The following is a 19495-nucleotide window of genomic DNA, read 5'->3' on the forward strand; positions in this document are numbered from 1 at the left end:
AATCACTCTTATGAGCTGAGACCAAGGTCACACTTGTTTACCGCTTTAGTAGTTTGCCAGCTCAAGTGCATGCGTTAAAGCTGATAAGGGACAGCTGCGGTTTCTGTTTACAGACTCCAAGGTTCTACCAGGCTGTGTACAGCAAGGATGGAAACTTCCATCCCAGCCTGCTGAGCTGCAGGCCCCACATATGACTTTTTATATGACACCATCATGTTTGCTTACAGCCTCCAGTCCTGGCTTTCAGTGTTCTGCATGAAGTGAGGCTTTGCCCACGAAAGCTTATGCTCCAGTACCTCTGTTAGTCTATAAGGTGCCACAGGACTCCTCGCCGCCTGTTCTGTGCTGTTAGTTAGCTCTAATTTACCCCTAAATGTCTTCTAAGAGCCCAGTAAGAAATGGAAGTGTTGCTAGACAATATTGACCTCCCTTGGTTCGGCAAATTCTCTGGTTTGGCACTGGTCAAGTCCCAAGGGTGCCAGATTAGAGAGGTTCAATGTGTATCTGCAGATTTATTATGTGGGGAAAAGAAACAAGAGAATTCTTTGCAAGAGTAAAGCCGATAGACGGATGGACACACACACCCACCCACCCACACGAGTTCCAATCTTCTATCTCAAGAAGCAATAGAGGCTCCTGTAATAAGCAAGCTCTGTGTGTCCTTCAGGTCTAACCCAGGCTAAGCACCGGGGATCTCTTGCTTATGCCCAGTAATCCTTGTCTCACAGGGTATGTCTACACTACCCCGCTAGTTCGAACTAGCAGAGTAATGTAGGCATACCGCACTTGCAAATGAAGCCCGGGATTTGAATTTCCCGGGCTTCATTTGCATAAGCGGGGAGCCGCCATTTTTAAAACCCCGCTGGCTCGGACCCCGTGCAGCGCGGCTACACAGGGCTCGAACTAGATAGTTCGGACTGCACAGGGTTCGAACCAGCGGGGTTTTAAAAATGGCAGCTCCCCGCTTATGCAAATGAAGCCCAGGAAATTCAAATCCCGGGCTTCATTTGCAAGTGCGGTATGCCTACATTACCCCGCTAGTTCGAACTAGCGGGGTAGTGTAGACATACCCACAGAGTCCAAGCCTCAAAATGATCCATTTCCTTCTGGTTAGGGGTTTGGGGGTTTTTTAAATTTCCCTCCCTGCTTCTTCTCTGAGCTGCAGACTCCACTAATCGGAGGCAAGTCCACTCTCCTCCCCTCCTAGTGAAGATGAAACAACAAAGTCTTTTGTCCTCTTTAAAGTTTCACAAGAGTCCATCTGGTATGGCTGGGCCTTCCTTGCTGGACAGGACCTAACATCCTCAGCGCAGATCTTGCCTTACCATCGGGATTACAGATGTTGTAAGTCAGATGAGTGCTGGCAGCCTTCCCTAAAGTCTAAACACATTCTTATTATCCGAATACCTGATACGAATACACGGGTGGGTCAGGCTGATCCCAGACACGCACTTGTCAGCACATGGGGACCCTGCATGAGCTGGCGCACCCCAAGCATCATGTTGATATTACCAAGCAAACTGCAATCTTGGGGGAAACTTGGGAAATGCAGTTCTGGCTTCAGATACCCTTAACTCTGCCCCAAGTCCCTGCACAAAGGTGGGGGTGGAACGTGCTTGGTGCTGATCCATGTCTGAGAGTTGGGGGCTGATTCCTCTTCCACTCAACCTAGTGTAAATCAGTGTGGGAGTCAGGGCCCCATACCTGGTACAAAAGAGAGAGCAGAAAAGGTCCCTAAAGTCTCAGGACAACTGGTCCTGTCTGGGGGGCTGTGGGGACTTAGCTGTCTGGGACTGGTATCAGCTACAGGACACGAGATCAGGACCTTCCCCCCACAACATGGACACAGGGCCTGGACCCACAGAAGGGCCTGAAAAGGGCCGATGGGTGTGGAAGGTGCAGCCAGTTTTCTCCACCCCACCCTGGAGCTTGGGGGGCAGGGGACAGCAAAGGGGGTGTTTCTCTCAAGCAATCCCCACAGTTGGAGCAGACTCCACTGCAGCCTGCGCCTGGCCGCCTCTTTTTTCTGCTTTAAACTTGACCTTTGAAATCGACCCAGCCCTAATTCCCCTTTGGGCAGCCTAGTGATCCTTCAGGCTGCGTTTGCCTTGGAGATTTCGCCTCCACGGTTCTTGCTCTGCACCAGCCCCTTGGGCCGGCATGATTCCATCCGCACACCATGGGGGGCCCCAACCCCAGGGCATAGTGGGCCTGTGGCTCCGAACAGAGGCCTTTGCCCTGGGACTGGGGGCAGAGAGGAGCTAGAGAGACAGGGAACAGGGCAGGGCCCATCTCTCTGTGTCTGTGCTGCACCTGGCCCGATGGGGATTCCAGGCTGGGGCTCTTGTGCTCCACTGTAATACACATAATAGATGCCCATTCTGGCTGCGTTCAACTGGCCTGGGGCTTGCCCCCGAACCAGCCCATCGCTCTCCAGGCTTTGTGTTGTGCTGTTGGAGTCGGACGTGTCCCCCGCCCCGATCGCTCTCCGCTGCTTGCGTGGGATCCAACCCAAATCGTTCTGGTTCACAGGTAGAGCTCCATTGGTCAGATGCCCCCGACAGGCAACTCCTAAGCATGCCATGCTGCCCTTCGCGTCTGGTCCAGCGGAGAACAGCCCGCTACCGCGCGGGCATGTGTTTCAGTGCGCAGGGTGTTGGTGAGGTGTCACATCCAAGGGTGCTGACTGCCATCCCTGTGCTTGTGTCCTGGTGGGAGTCGGCTCTGTGCCTTTGTTCTACTTGAAAAGGCCTGAAAGGTTGGGGTTTGGATTTTCTTTTAATTCTGTTTGTTTCGCACTCAGAGTCATCAAATCTTGTTTATCCTAGAGGTCTCCTTGGTGACCCAGTGGTGCTGATTCCTTCTACCCATGACTGAAAGAAGAAGGGGCTGTTGGATTTGTAGCAGAGAGGACTTTTCTCCCATCTCTTCATTAGGTGTTTCAATGAAAAAGTGTGTGATCGGAAGCAAACGCCAGGTTCAGAAGGCCTGGCTCAGAGCCACCTCCCTCTCTCAGCCACTGGGGGTCCACGTCTCTGGCACCAGGGAGGATGTAATCCAGCCACATGGCTGTAGTGCAAGTTTGCCACAGGAAGACAAAGCCCTAAGCTCTCCAGTCCTCCAAAGAGTCTTCCAGGGGAAAGTAGAGATAGAAAAGCACCAAGTTTCTGATGCAAAGTATAGCCAGGAAAAAAAATTAGAAGGGGTGAAAAAAGGTCCCTCCTCCCCCTCAGAAGCGAAAACTCCCAGATGCAGATTTTAACTCAACAGGTGACCTGTAACTGAAAAGACTAAGGGTCAGACCTGGATCATCGGGTGTATTACAGTAACACTTCTACACCGCATCCAGCATCGTGGTCTCAGTGTGCCAGGTACTGCACAGACCCCGCCCCCGCCGAGATCAAGGCCCCACATTATACCAGACACCGCATAGACCCCATGGAGGGCAGGGCCCTGCCTTGTGCGAGGAACAGAATTGACCCGCTTCTACCCAGATCAGGGCCCCGTTGTGCCAGGGGCTGCCGAGAGACCAACCAGGATCAGGGCCCAGTCGGGCTGGGCGCCGCCCAGACACACAGTGACCGAGATCAGGGCCCGCCGGGCTGGGCGCCGCCCAGACACACAGTGACCGAGATCAGGGCCCGCCGGGCCGGGCGCCGCTCAGACACACAGTGACCGAGATCAGGGCCCGTCGGGCTGGGTGCTGCCCAGACACACAGTGACCGAGATCAGGGCCCGTCGGGCTGGGTGCTGCCCAGACACACAGTGACCGAGATCAGGGCCCGTCGGGCCGGGCGCCCAGACACACAGTGACCGAGATCAGGGCCCGCCGGGCCGGGCGCCGCTCAGACACACAGTGACCGAGATCAGGGCCCGTCGGGCCGGGCACCGCCCAGACACACAGTGACCGAGATCAGGGCCCCGTCGGGCCGGGCGCTGCCCAGACACACAGTGACCGAGATCAGGGCCCGTTGGGCCGGGCGCCGCCCAGACACACAGTGACCGAGATCAGGAAGGGCACATCGATTTCCTGACCTTCCTCTATCTGTCACCTCCCCCACAATTTGTGAGCCCCTGCACCACCCACTCTCCCAGGAGACTCAGCTCTTCCAGGAGCCCCTACCTCCACCAGCCCTCTCCTTACCCTACTTCTCCCAGCTGACTTGTCCCTAATATGGAGAAGATCTATTGTGGTTTTGGCAGTAGCCAGTAGGTGAAGGTTGGCACACAGGGCAGCACTGGGGCTGGCCAAGGCATTCAAAGCCACATGTATCTGCTTGAAAGTGATTGGGCTGTGGACTGAATGTCATCATCCCCCTTTCATCAATGGGGAAACTGAGGCATGGCACAGGGACATGACATACCCAATGTCACACCTTGGCAGAGTTGGGACTAGAACCCAAGGTTGGCCCATGGTGCCAGTTTCCGCTCCATCTTGCCCACCTCATTGCATCCTGTCAGAGCTACTGAGGCATTCAGATCTGGGTAGCTGTCTCAGAGCCGAGCAAACCTCCCTCACACCTCAAGTCTGGGTGAGATTTGCTTTGTCTGGAGAGTCAGTGGTGGCAATGAAACCAGGCAAGATTCCTGCCAGACTTTGCACGTGGTGTGGGGAGGGATTCACTTGATTGCCCCTGGAACAGGAATTGATGGGAGCGGAGGGTCACAACTCACGGTGCTGTCCCTGCCTGCCGGCTCTGCCACCCACAGCTCCCATTGGCCATAATTCCTGGCCAATGGGAGCTGTGGGGATGGTGCCTACAAGCATGGGCCATGCAGAACCACCTGTTCCCCCCACAAACACCAAACAGGAGATGCCCCAGGTAAGCATGCACCCACACCCCAACCCCCTGTCACAGCCCCCATACCCTAACCTCAGCCTCCCAGATCTCATGCTCCAACACTGAGCCCCCTCCCATGCCCAAACTTCCACCCCACCTCCTGCCCTGAGCCTCAAACCACAGTCCCCTCCCTCACACAGATCCCTAAATTTTGGTCCCACCCCAGAATTTAGAGAGCCCAAGAAGAAGCCTAGGAGCCCCAGGTCCCCAGAAAAGTTAATCTGGCCCTGATGGTAGCCATGCTGTCCAATAGGGTCTAGCCCAGTCCTGAACCCCATGCTTACTCTAAGGCCTGGTACTGCTCCCATTGAAGCCAATCTTAGTCTTGCAATAGACGTCAGCAGGACTCGGAGCTGGGACAATCCCAGAGGGAAGTGAACGGCAGCTTGGCCTGCGTAAAGACTTCAGCATTTGGCCTCCTTTTCACTCCCACTTATATGAATGCTAAGTGATCTTAGGGTATGTCTACACTACCCTCCTAATTCGAAATAGGAGGGTAATGTAGTCATACCGCAATTGCAAATGAAGCCCGGGATTTGAATTTCCCGGGCTTCATTTGCATAAAGCCGGCCGGCGCCATTTTTAAATGCCGGCAGTTTGAACCCCGTGCCGCGCGGCTACACGCGGCACGGAGTAGCTAGTTCGGATTAGGCTTCCTAATCCGAACTAGCTGTACTCCTCATTCCACGAGGAGTACAGCTAGTTTGGATTAGGAAGCCTAATCCGAACTAGCTACTCCGTGCCGCGTGTAGCCGCGCGGCACGGGGTTCGAACTGCCGGCATTTAAAAATGGCGCCGGCCGGCTTTATGCAAATGAAGCCCGGGAAATTCAAATCCCGGGCTTCATTTGCAATTGCGGTATGACTACATTACCCTCCTATTTCGAATTAGGAGGGTAGTGTAGACATACCCTTAGTCATTTTCCATTTGGGAAAGCAAGGGGGAACGTGGCTGGCTGTTAGTCCTGTGCTCTGTCCATTAGGCATGGCTGCTTCTAGTTAATTTCAACTTAATTCATTTTTTCAAAATAAATAATGCTTGCTGCCGCAAAAAAACAAAAACAAAACACACAGAAATAAATACACCTCCAGTAGCATTTTAATCATTCCAAAAAAGGGTTTGATTTAAGGACATTTGTATAGTTTCACAGTTTAGTGGCAATCTGTGTTATAAATCAGAACTTTTCCTGATGACTGTGCCCCTTTCTGGAGTCGGACGTCTTCCGCACCCCAAGGTTACATTTCACTTTAAAACTACTTGTTTACAAAATCAGGCAGAAAGATATAAAAGTGTCCCAGTGCGCTATTACTGACAAATTGCTCACTTCCTCCTTTTTGCAAATCAACTGGAAGAGAAATGGTTCACTTACATTTCGGGGGATAGTATATAAACATGTCATTGCCGATAAAAATTTTAGTTTATACTGACTTCACTAGCGCTTTTTATGTAGCCTATTGTAAAACAGATAAATACCTAGATGCGTTGATGTACCCCCAGAAGACATCTGCGTACCCCCAGGGGAACATGGACCCTGCTTGTCATAATGGTTAAAAAGCTTTAACTTTTTGAATCTGTGTCTACAGTCATTAAATAATTATTGTCTGAGCCTCCCATTCTCTGGAACCCTATAAGTATTGTGCAAATATGAAAATCTGAATTGATCAAAAGAAAGTTTTTTAAATGCTTCAGAATAAACCTCCATATTATCCATCAATATTATACACAAAACCACTTTCTGCTAAGTCTGCGTAAACTGGAATACGTATTTCTGCATAGGAAGGAGAATAAGCCATCCTGAGGTAATGTTCCTTTGTACCAGCCTATCTGTCCAGAGATGGTACCAGTACAACAATTTTCTGAAAAAGAAAATCACACCTCTCCTGGAGCGATATAGCTTGACTTTAGCAAAGCTTTTCATACGATCTACCACGGTGTTCTTGGAAGCAAGTTAAGGAAGTAGGGATTGGATAAATGGACTGTAAGGTGGATAGAAAGCTGGCTAGATCATCGGGCTCAATGGGTAGTGATCAACGGCTCAGTGTCTGGCTGGCGGTTTGTGTCAGAGTGTCTCAAGGGTCAGTTCTGTTCATCTTTATTAATGACCTGGATGAGGGGATGGATTGCACCCTCAGCAAGTTCGCAGATAACACTAAGGCTATGTCTAGAGTTCAGGCTTCTTACGGAAGAAGCTTTTCTGGAAGAGATCTTCCACACATCAAAAGGGCAATGAAAAAGTGAGCTGCTTTTTCGAAAGATAGCGTCCACATTGATTGGACACTCTCTTGCATTTCAGTTGTGATTACTGTGGATGGAGTGGCCACCAGGGCACTTGTCCTTTTTGCTGGAGGCCTCTTCTTTCAAAAAAAAAACCACTCTTCCGTCTCTACGCGCACCTTTTTCCGAAAACGCTTTTTCGAAAAAAGGCTTCTTCCTCGTAGAATGAGGTTTACTGCTGTCGGAAAACTCCTCCGTTCTTTCGACTTTCTGTCCAAAGAATGCAAGAGCTGTGTGGATATAAGTATTGTTTTTCTGGAAAAGCGGCCGTTTTCCCCAGAAAACTCTGCAGTGTAGACATACCCTACACTTAGGGGGAGAGGTAGATATGCTGCAGGGCAGGGATAGGTCCAGAGTGACCTAGACAAATTGGAGGATTGGGCCAAAAGAAATCTGATAAGAATCCCAAGCACTGCTACAGGCTGGGGACTGACTGCCTAAGCAGCAGTTCTGCAGAAAAGGACCTGGGGATTCCAGCGGATGAGAAGCTGGACATGAGTCAACAGGGCGCCCTTGTAGCGAAGAGGGCTAATGGCATATTAGGGGGCATTAGGAGGAGCATTGCCAGGGGATCCAGGGAAGTGAGTATTCCCCATTACTCAGCTCTGGTGAGGCCACATCTGGAGTATTGCATCCAATTCTGTGCCCCATTACAGAGAGGATGCAGACTCATTGGAGAAAGTCCAGCGGAGGACAAGAATGACTAGAGGGCTGGAGCACATGACTTATGAGGAGCGGCTGAGGGATTTGGGCTTAGTTAGTCTGCAGAAGAGAAGAGTGAGGGGGGATTTGACAGGAGGCTTCAACTACCTGAAAGGGGGTTCCAAAGAGGCTGGAGAGAGGCTGCTCTCAGTGGTGACAGATGCAGGGCCGAACTAAGGAGTGGGCGAGCCGGGCAGCTGCCCAAGGCGCCAACTTATGGGGGGCGTCTGATGGCAGCTGTAAGGGGCCCGCAGCGCTGGCCTCCCCCATCACCGTGGCGCCGGCCAGCAGCGCCCTTCCCCCCACGGCCACGGGGCCCTGCACGCCCCGAGCTGCACGCCAGCAGCGGTGGCTGGGCCGGGCTGGGCAGCGCATGTGCCGTGCACCCAGGGGCGGTGCCACGCGCCCAGGCCCGGGGCACCAAAATGGCTTGGGCTGACCCTGGACAGATGGCAGAACGAGGAACAATGGTCTCAAGTTTCAGTGGGAGTGTGTGTCTAGCTTGGATATTAGGAAAAACTCTTTCCCTAGGCGGCTGGTGAAGCACTGGGACGGGTTCCCTAGGGAGGGGGTGGAATCTCCATCCCTAGAGATTTTAAAGTCCCAGTTTAACAAAGCCCCGGCTGGGTTGATTTAGTTGGGATTGGTCCTGCTTTTAGCAGGGGGCTGGACTTGATGCCTCCTGTGGTCTCTTCCAGCCCTAGGATTCGATTATTCTATCTGACTTAGGGTTTCCCCACCTATGAGTCGGGACCCCAATATGGGTCACCATTACATTTCAAAAGGGTCACCAAGTATCTCCCCCAGGTGGGTCTGTCCTCCCTCCTCCCCCCGTTTTTTAATTGCCCTGGGTCACCAAGACTTCCTGAATTGTCAAAATGGGTCCCCATCTGGAAAAGGTTGGGAACCACTGATATAGAAGGACGAAAATCTGTCTGTTGAGCCCTGTAGCAGGGTGACACCCACGTCTTGTTAGTGCCTCCCTCTGGCTGAGTGTGCATGCCTGCACTTTCTCATTTAAAGCCTCTTCAGCAATTCTGCCTTCCGGCCGAGTCACACGCCTTCCAGCTACACATTTAACAGGGTCCCATCTCAGTACCATCTGTACGGTGTTTCTGAGTCCAGTCCCTTAGTCCGTTCCCCACTCTGATAGAGAATGGTGCCCACAAGGCTTACCCTTCTGGAGACACCTTTCTCGTCCTTATCTCAGGGCTTTATCTCAAAGCCTCATCGTAGTTCTGCCTCATTGACACAGAGTTGTCCACGATGCTGACACTCCCTCAGCCAGCCCGTCACCCGGTCTTCACACCTTGAGGTCTCCAGAAGCACTGATTGGTGTGTGGCCTTGCAGCTCCTTTTATAGGGCCTTCCTGGCTCCTGATTGGCTCCTTCTCCTGCAGCCATCCTAGCCTGCTTGGAGGACTTCTCTGGGGTGGGGTGGGGTGTGGCAGGACCATAGGGCCTCCGGGAGAGAATCTCAGGGCCTGGTCCCCTGCATCACAAGCCCACATCAGATTGTTGAGTCAGTTCAAATGGCATGTTTACAGTGGTCCTCCCACAATATAAATAGGTAGTCACAGCTGGCAGCTTGCATGGAGAATGGGAGGAGTGGGGAGGCAGGGAGTGAGGTTTTGTGGAGAGAGCAGGAGACCTGGGAGAATTTGAGCAAGTCATCGATCTGTGCCTCAGTTTCTCCTCTTTATAAAAGCAGAAGTGATGACAGAGGTGGGATGGGGAAGGACAGACAGTTGTACTGGGACTCCAAGCTCAGGGCTGCCCCCAAAACCTGGATCCATCTCCTGATTGGGGGGGATATGAATTGTAAGTGTCTATAAGGGTGATTTGATAGCAGCCTTCAACTTCCTGAATGGAGGTTCCAAAGAGGATGGAGAGAGGCTGTTCTCAGTAGTGACAGATGCAGAACAAGGAGCAATGGTCTCAAGTTGTGGTGGGAGAGGTCCAGGTTGGATATTAGGAATAACTATTTCACTAGGAGGGTGGTGAAGCACTGGAATGGGTTCCCTAGGGAAGTAGTGGAGACTCCATCCCTAGAGGTGTTTAAGTCTTGGCTTGACAAAGCCCTGGCCAGGTTGATTTAATTGGGATTGGTCCTGCCTTGGGCAGGGGGCTGGACTCGATGACCTTCTGAGGTCCCTTCCAGCTCTATGGTTCTATGATTCTACGAGGGAGCTTTTGGGAGAAAGGTCGACCGTTTGCTGTTTGACTGCTGACACTGTCTGCTGAAGACTAAGGACAAAGCCAGGTCAGTGCATTGCTCATGAATGTCTTAAATTTCATTCCCCCACCCAACCTGGTGATTATTTAAAAATACGTTTTGGGGAAAATTTTCAGCTCCAGTCTTCCCTATATTTTTTCCCAAGCTGTAAATATCAGGGGTTCAATATGACGTTCTTATTTCAGGCCCCTTACATGTGTAGGGCCCTGATTACCCCTCAGAAAACTGCAGCCAGTGAGTGCTTTGTCTTTATGCTGGGCTTCTGAATCCCATGGTCCCGCTGTCGATTGCAGGAACAGCTCTGGGGCCTGGTTCTTGCAGGCCCCCCAGAGCAGAACCCCAGTTAATAGGGGCCTGCAGGAACCAGCAAGGGATTAATTGCAGCCCACTGTGAGTGCCTTTACATCACCTCTAACCAGCCAATCAGAGAGTTTATGTAAATCACATTTCCTGATTGGTAAGGGCATAGCTCCTCCCCCCCAAATCCTCTTCCCTCCCCTTTAGGCCATTGATGGTGACACTTGGGGTGCAACAGAGGCCAATCCCAGCCCAGAGCTGTGTGGGGGCCTCTCTGTATGAAGCGAGTTTGTTGGGTCTCAGATCATTTTCCCTACAGACCTCAGCAGAGTGAGTGAAGGAGAGGAGGAGGAGGGGCTCTGCAGGACAAGGCTGAGGCACAGAGGCAGGGTCTGACATGGTGCCCGTCCTGGGGCCAGCTAGTGGATTCAGTCTCCAGTAGGGGCAGCTGTGCCTCCAGTAAACTGGTGCTCAGTGGAGAGGGCTGGAGCTTCTGTCTCCAGCCCATGGCTGTGAAGTTTCAGGCCTTGCGCCGAACAATAGGGGTTCTGTCACCACTTGGCCCTGGAACTGGGGGGGGGACTTTGGTGCTGCAATGGCTCCAAGCCCTGACCCCGGTAGCCAGTCCACAAGCATCCTGACCTCCAGCTGCCTAGCCGCTCCTTGCTGGGTGACCTCCCCCCCACAGCCCTTCCTGCCTCCAGAGGGGGAGAAGGCCAAGGGTCTGGTCATTCAGAATTTGGGGAGACTCAGGACTAGAGGGGATGGTCTGTGAGAGCCCCAAAACATCACACTCCCACCAGCCTTCTTCCCTCACCCCACTATGCAAAGCAGATTGCTCCAGGGACTGGGTCCTGGCATGTAGCAAACCAGCCCCCTTCCCCAGTCCCTGACAGCATCCCTTGTCCCATGAAACCAGAGAGTGGACTGGGCCACAGGAGCCCTGGGTTCTAGTCCCAGCTCAGCAGCTGGGTGACCATGGACATCACGCTCCTTCTGCATGCCTCAGTTTCCCCAGCTGTCTGATGGGAATAATGACACTGCCCTTCTGTGGAGAGGACTACGGGTGAGTGGTGCTAGCGCAGAGCTAGGGATTCTTCTTGTTCACGGCCTGTGCTACTGCTGATTTGATGGGGGACACTAACACTAGCAAGTCAGCTTCACTTCCCAACTCCCTGAAGTTGGGCTCACACCAAAATCCTCTGGGACCCTGCCCCTGCTAGCGCAGAGCTCTGACCTCCAGCCCACGTGAGACACTTCGAAGCCTCCTCCTGCTGCAGGCTCTTTAGCTTACACAGTTCGTGTCAGCAACAGCAGTGGAAGAAAGGGACAGAAAATCATCATGCCCTGGTATCAATGAATGAGCAGTAGGAAACCTTCCAGCCTGTCAGGGTGGCCAAGCACTGGAATAAATTGGTTGTGGGAAGGGGGAGGTTGTGGAATCTCCACCCTTGGAGATATTTAACAGCCTGTCAGGGATGGTCTAGATCAGGGCTCAATAGGGGGCGCACTGGGCCACATGCAGCCCGTGGCCTGTTTGTTTGCAGCCCACGGTGCAGTTTGGGTTTACACAGGGCTCAACACGCAGCCCGCGGGTGGGATCCTTTGAACACGGCCTCCACTGGGAACACGCTCCACAACAGCGAGGTATCTCCCAGGCATTGTGAGCAGTGAAAGACGCAAGCTCATGGGCTGGCTGGAGCAGACAGGTACAGGGTGTTGTCATTTCTAGCCCCCACGGAGGAGGTGCTAAGAGCACCGGGCATTGTGGGAAGTGCTTTGCATTCATGTCCATCAGTGTGAAATTTATTGGTGCATATATTTTGCATACGTATTTGCAAAATATTAGCATATGTATTTGCATGTCTATGCAACCACACTTAAGTTGCGGCCCTCAGCATGTGCTGTGAGTATCATTGTGTATTCCACAACCTCCCCCTTCCCACGGAGCTTCCAAAGTTGGGTAGCCCTGGTCTAGATGGTGCTTGGTCCTGCTGTGAGTCCAGGGGGCTGGAGTTGATGACCCAGGTTCCTTCTGGTCCTATGATTCTATGGTGTGCTCTCACCTTGAATACTGTGTGCAGATCTGGCTGCCCTGCCTCTAAAAAGCTAGAGTAGAACGGGAAACGTTCAGAGAAGGGCAGCAGAGATGACCGAGGGCATGGAACAGTTTTCATATGAAGTGAGAGTACCAGGCATAGGGCTGTTCCGCGTAGAAAGAGACGACCAAGGGAGGTAATGATGGAGGTTTGTGGAGAAAGTGACTCGAGGAGTGTCATTTGCTCTTTCCAGTGATACGGAAGCCAGGGTGTCACCCAATGAAATGATGAGGCCGTGGGTTACCCACGAACAAGGGGAAGTACTACTGCACACAATGTGCCGTTAACCTGTGGAATCCCTTGCCACGGGACGGTGTGAAGGACAAAACTGTAATTGGGTTTGAAAAAGAACTAGAGGTGTTCCTGGAGGGTCGGTCCATCAGTGGAGCTCATAGCGACCCTAATGTTTAGCTGCCAGAGGCTGGGGGCGGAAGACAGGGGGATCGCCCTGTAATTGCCCCGTTCTATACACTCCCCTGAAGCTCTAGCACTGGCCACTATCAGAGACGGGATACCCGGCTAGATGGGCCATTGCTCTTCCCTGGTCCGGCAGCTCAGATGTTCTTACCCTTTACTGACCTCTTGAGGTGGCAGTTGCATTCCTGTAGAATTTAAGTTGGTCTTCACACGCTGCAAGTCTGATTCGTAACCTGGCCCACAGGGCAGGACTGGGCTGTAGGAGACCCAGATTCAATCCCTGGCTCATGCTTTGAGATTCAAAGGTCATGGGTTCACAGATGGGAGGGTCAAAGGCCATAGCTGCAGCCTCTGCCCATGACATGTCTTGGGGTGCAGGTTGTTACAAACGGCGGCCTGCCTGGAGATTCAAACCGCTTCCGAATGCCGGCAAGCGTTCCCTGCCGGGGGTGCGGGCAACTCACTCTGTCACAGACTGGGGTTGCTGCCCTGCTGAAATCCAAATGCAGAATTTTGCATCTGGGCACCCACGGGGGGCTAAATCTCTGACAGGAAGAACTTTGTGGCTCCTGCTTTGTATTGTCTTTGGCGCTTCAGCTCCCCCGTATGCCTCTGGGTACGGTGTGGTGTTGTGTAGTTTAGGTGGTATCTAGAGACCGGGGCAGGAGGGGGCAATTCGGAACAGCTGAGAGACAAACAAAGCAAGCTTGTCAGTAGCCAAACCATTGATCCTAATGAGCCCCATTTCCACAGCTGTAGGATTGTTTGTATGAACTGTCACTCAGCCCACTGCTGCAATGCAGCCACCTCTGGGGTGGGGCACGGCAGCTGTTTATTCAGGGATTGCTCACCCAGAACTGAAATTCAGCCACCTCCTGGGTGGGATGCAGCAGCCAAGCAACGGGTTAGGACAGGAAATGGAAAATCCCTTGGCCAGTTGCCACTGCAAGGAAAACGTTACGGGATGGAGACTCGAATTGCCCATACTGAAATGTGGAGCTGTGGGGTCAGCAGTGACTGGGAGGAGAGAGCGCCCCCTGCTGATCATGCCACTCCCTGCAGCACCCTCTATCATCACACCGCGGTTAGCCTCTTATTGAGCCCCCAACCCCTGTGGCACAGTGCCCCCTAGTGCCACACAGGGGTACTGTGGTGCTCTCCCTGGGAGTCAGGCCAGGCAGTGGTGGGACTCAATAGAGGGCGCTATGGTGTTAGTGCTGATCTCTGCTGAGCCCCCCCCCCCCAACTGCACCCTTCCCCCTGCAGCACCCCCCCCCCCCAGTGCCATCCTAGGACCACTAACTGCTCCAGAGGCCCTTCCCTGAGCTGACTGAGTGGGCGGAGCTGATTAATCGCCTGTGAAGCTGTGGGGCCGCCCACAAGGACACTGCCCCTCCCTGCAGCCTTGGGATTTTCTTCGGAAGTCTCCCATCCTGGCCCGGAGCAGCCCCACCCCTGCTTAGCTCATCACTGGCTGGACAACACTGCCCGGCTGTACAGTGCAGCCTCCATGGTCCCAGCAATCCCGTCTGCCACCGAAGAACAGAACTGGGGGTGCAGGGCTAAGGGGGCAGGAGCTGGGGCTGACTGGAGCACAAGAGTGAAAGGCCAGGTGGGGGGTGGGGTCGGTCTCAGGCGGCATGGAAAGACGTAGGAAGTGCACAAGGCGGCTAGAGACACAGGGGTGGGGAGGGGAGGGAAGCGAGGAAGAGACAGTGCAACGTTCATCCAGGAGCAGCTGCGATTCCTTCCCAGGGGGAAACTTGCGCCAGCTGTGGCTTCAAGGTTTGTCACAGACCTTGCTGGCTGTAGGTGACAGCTGCCGCCCTGTCGTGGTTAAGGCAGATTGACTGCGACAGGGCCAGCTGTGCACCCCAGCCACAGCATGGCTGCAAAGGGAGAGGGGCTGAAAGGCAGGAGCAGCTCCCCAGGACTTCTGGGCTCTAGTCCCAAGAGCAGGTGCTGGTCACTTTGTTGCCATGTCTCAGTTCCCCCAGCTGGAGGATAACTGTTGTGAGCCAAAAGCTTTAGAGGAGAGCTGATCTAGTCGGTACAGGATAAACTTGAAAAACAGCAGATAGTCTGGTAGCTAACAAAACATGTAGATGGTATCATGAGCTTTTGTAGGCACAACCCACTTCTTCAGATGACCAGAGTATTGGATGTCCAGAACTAAAATAAATAGGGGAGAAGGAAGGGCCCGGGGGAAGGAGGGAAGGAAAAAAATGGGAGGGGGGAAAACAAGAACAGGTAGTGGGTATAAAAATATCAAGGGGAAAGCAGAGCTGGAATGTAACAGGAAAAACAAAGAGGCTGTGTCTAGGCCGGCATGATTTTGCGCAAATGTTTTTAACTGAAAGTTTTTCCATTAAAAGCATTTGTGCAAAAGAGCATCTAGATTGGCAAGGATGCTTTTGCGCAAAAAGTGCTTTTGTGCAAAAGCATCCGTGGCCGGTCTAGACGCTCTTTTGCGCAAGAAAGCCCCGATGGCCATTTTGCGCATCAGGGCTTTCTTACGCAAAAAAATTCCTTCCCTAGCTACACTGGCCCTCTTGCGCAAGTATTCTTGCACAAGAGGGCTTATCCCTGAGCGTGAGCATCATAGTATTTGTGCAAGAAGCACTGATTTTGTACAGTACAAAGTCAGTGCTCTTGCGCAAATTCAAGCGGCCAATGTAGACAGCTGGCAAGTGTTTGCGCAAAAGTGGCCACTTTCGCGCAAAATCTTGCCAGTCTAGACACAGCCATAGTCTATAAGCACCTAAAGACTGGATAGTCAAAAGAGGCAGATAAGAACTATTAGTAGGCAATAGAGAAGAAGAGTACTAACACCAGACAAAGAACCATCATTGGCACCTTCATTGTTCGGTAGGTTGATAATGTCCCAGCCATTTGGTATCTTTATTTATTCCATTAGCATGAGTACCAAACTTGTGAATGAATTGTAGTTCCAGTCCTTCCCTGTGTATTTTGCTTGTGGAATTGGTCTGTAACAAAACCGCCACTTGAAGATCTGTTAACTAATGCCCAGGCAGTTTGAAGTGTTCCCCAACAGGTTTTTGTATGTTCCCTTTACTGATATCTGATTTGTGTCCATAAATTCTTTCCCGTAGGAACTGTCCAGTTTGTCCAATATATATTGCAGTGGGGCATTGCTGGCATTTGATGACATAGATCACATTCCTGGATGTGATCACATTCCTGGATGTGAAGTTAAATGAACCTCTGATTTGGTGGCTTATATGGTTGGCTTCAGTAATAAATTCGCTTGTATAGATATGTGAGCAGAGTTGGCACCCGGGCTGATTGCAGGGCTGGGTTCTTGGATATTTATGTTGTAGCTGTGTAGCATGGTTACCGGAGAGAATTTGTTTTGGGTTGGGGGATTGTCTGTAAGCGACAATTGGTCTTTCCCCCAAGGCCTCTGAGAGTGAGGAATCGTTTTCGAAGATAGGTTGTAGATTGTGGATAATGCGTTGGAGGGGTTTAAGTTGTGGACTATAGGTAATGACCAGTAGATAAGAACTACTTCAAGACAGACCCAAAAGAGAAAACAACAGAATTCCACTTGTCTTACCTACAGTCCACAACTTAAACCCCTCCAACGCATTATCCACAGTCTACAACCTATCTTGGAAAGTGATCCCTCACTCTGAGGCCTTTAGGGAAGCAGTTTGGTGGGGAAAAGGAAATCTAGAGGCACCCTATAGCATCCCTCATGTGGGGCTGGCTGGAACTGGCTTTGTAACTGTGATATCATGTATTCTCTGCTGAATGAAATGACGGTCGTTCTCACACATCCCCCACTGGCTGGGAGACCACACAGGTCAGCGCCAGTTATGGGGGGAGCTCCTAGGGTGTAGGATGAGGGTGTGACCTATGTGAAAGCACCTGATGCTATGATGCTTACAAATGTTTTGTTGCTGCAAAAGGTGGGGCAGCTGCTTGTTTTCAGGCTATTAGGCATGTGCAGAACAAACACTTTGGATTTAATAAAGGAATTTATGGTACAGAGAGCGCAGAGCAATACACCTATAGGGTTGTTAATAGTTCGAGCACATGGGACCCCAATGTCTCCATTGCCGGGTGAGGGCCGAGAGCAAAACTCGACCGGCTTTGTGGAGTGAGTTCCGAGTTGTGGGTTTGATGTGTCCCTGAGCCGGGCGCTGGTGATCCCCACACACCTTATACCACCAGGGAGCTGATCTCTGGCCTGTTCCTGTACCACCCTAGAGGGGAGGAGTGTGTGTGTGGGGGGGGGAGGTGATGGCTCCCTGAGTCTGGACTGTGTGTGTTTGAGAGTGTGTGCTGGGTGCCCCATGTAAGTGGCTGGAGGCATTAGTGGGGCTAAGCTGATGAGCATACCTTGGAGCCTGCCTGGGTTGTCAGGGGGCTCCCTGTTCCTTGCCTGGTAGGTGGGGGGCTGTGTGCCCTACCAAGCCCACTTCATCGGGTGTGTGTTGGGGGCAGCTGCTCCTGGCTCAGCCTATGAGGTGTGGGGTGTGCTGGGGTTCTAGCAATTCAACTGCTCCTGCCCGTCAGTTGATCCTCCCAGGCCTGCACCTTGGTCTAGTGGGACTCTGAGACCTGGCTCTGTTCCTGGGTCTGCCACTGGCCTGGATCAAGTCATAGTCCCACTCATTGCCTCAGTTTCCCCATCAGTTAAGTGGGGGTGGTGATTCTGAGACCCCATTTGTAAGTGCCTTTGAGCTCTACCAATGCAAAGAACCAGGGACTTCTGTTCGTTATCTAGTCCCTGTGTCAGGACTGCCAGCCCTTCCCATGGCATTCCCCTGCCATGCAGTTCTCATTGTGCGCTAGCTACGCCCCTTCAAATAATTCCTCTCCCTGGGTGGGGTTTAGCCAGGCAGGCTGTGTCCCCTCTCCCTCCCGACCATGGGAGCTGTATTATGCCCCCACCGCACCCCACAACTCTGTCCCGCCAGCCCCGTGATCCTGCCTGTTGCTTTTCTCTGTTCACCTTCCAATCAGTCCATATTTTTCCCAGACTGAAGGGCCTATAGCTCAGTGCCTCATCCTGGGGCACTTGCAGAAGAGCCCCTGCTCTGTCCAACCTCTCCCTGTCCCTCTCATCCCAGCCCAGGGCCTGATCCCAGACAAGGGGTGGCACTCTCCACTCAGTGCCCATGGAAGTGGTGTTTTCTCTCCCAAAGCTGAGTTTTGGCTGGTACTTCCCTGATTTTGCTGCATTTCCTGCTCCTCTTTCTGCCATTCCGAGAGGTTTTGTGTTCTCTCTCTGTGCTGCAATTTTACCAGGACCAGCTGTTAGATTGAGACCGCTGTAATTGCCAGGATTGCTGTTCTTTCCTTTCAGGTAAACAAGCACCACATGTGCTTTTCTTTGGTCTTCTTGTGCCTGTTGCAATAGACCAATCAGTCTGGCATGTGCTAGTTCCTGTACAAACCAAGCTCATGAGCCTGTAGTTTCATCAGGTTTTGGATGAAACCATCACCGGCTTTCCAGGCTGATCAATGCATTACCCTGTCCCAGGGTCTGGTGTCATTTCCGGATTGGCCAGTCCTTTCTTTTGCCATCCCGGTGGAGCTCAGCATCTTAGACTGGACCAAGGACATGTCCTCACCCGCTCTGGGGCAAACACTAGGTCCAGACTCACATGAATGGGTTCCCTAGGGAAGTAGTGGAGTCTCCATCCCTAGAGGGGTTTAAGTCTCGGCTTGACAAAGCCCTGGCTGGGTTGATTTAGTTGGGATTGGTCCTGCCTTGGGCAGGGGGCTGGACTTGATGCCCTTCTAAGGTCTCTTCCAGCTCTATGGTTCTATGAATGAAAGAGGAATTCTCCCAGCCAGGGCTATAGTGCTGAGTGGGCCTCTGTGGACCCTTCCTGACTACAGAAGTGTGTCTACTCCCCTACAACACTGTGGCATATACCTCACACTTTATCCTTCCAGCACCCTGCTGGCAGGGAGGCGGGATCATCCCTGTTTATACTGGCAGAGAAACTGAGGCACGGAGTGATGAAGGGAAGCAAGGGAAGAATCAGGACTTAAATCCAGATCTCCTGAAGCCCTGGCTAAAGCCGTCACCACAAGGCCCCTGGGCCTCTGCATGGGTTGGACCAATTTACCCCCATAGCAAGGCTCCTCTGACCCCACGTATGAGCTAAATCCACCCCCCAGACTCCATGCTGCTTAGGGTTACGTAGCCCCAAATTCTGCCCCCAACAAAGTGAAACTGCACTGCCGCTGTCACCAAGGAGCACTGCATGGAGGCAGGGCACAGAGTAGTTCCTCGATTGGCCAACCCGCTCTCAGCGCCTCCCCCTTTCATTTGGAAAATCCCGTCCTGTTATGGGCTCCCCCCTCCTCGGGCGCTCTTGTGTCTAGCTCCCTCTCTGCGTCTCTCTTCCAGGGACGGGGTCTGGATCCGGCTCCTGGACACATTTTTCTTTGCTTACGTCGGCCAAAGGCCTCATAGACAGTCACAGCTACAGGCGGGGGGCAGATCCGGGTGCAAATCAGTGCCGGCTTGCAGCAGCTGAGGATGCAGAGTTTCTCCTTACAGTGCAGAGGGCCTTTCGCCCCCACATCTCTCCGTGCCTCTCGGTTTCCTGCTGCCCCACAACTGCTTTCCCCAGGCCTGGGCTCCA

General features: G+C 52.6%; 1 protein-coding gene across 3 annotated transcripts in view; it reads left to right on the plus strand.

Annotated features, from left to right (window-relative positions):
* Positions 1-19495, plus strand: part of DLL3 (delta like canonical Notch ligand 3) — a 329262-nt gene that overhangs the window by 167386 nt on the left and 142381 nt on the right. The window contains exon 9 of one of the 3 annotated variants that reach the window (XM_075915296.1): positions 2829-5312. The exons of the other annotated variants lie outside the window; for them this stretch is intronic. Coding sequence (XP_075771411.1) covers positions 2829-2843 — 15 coding nt within the window. The 3' untranslated portion in view covers positions 2844-5312. Of the gene's footprint in view, positions 1-2828; positions 5313-19495 lie in introns of those variants that run through there. 3 annotated transcript variants of the gene reach the window in all.

This window comes from Pelodiscus sinensis, unplaced genomic scaffold (assembly GCF_049634645.1).
Source record: "Pelodiscus sinensis isolate JC-2024 unplaced genomic scaffold, ASM4963464v1 ctg34, whole genome shotgun sequence".
In the NCBI taxonomy this organism is placed as follows: Eukaryota; Metazoa; Chordata; order Testudines; family Trionychidae; genus Pelodiscus; species Pelodiscus sinensis.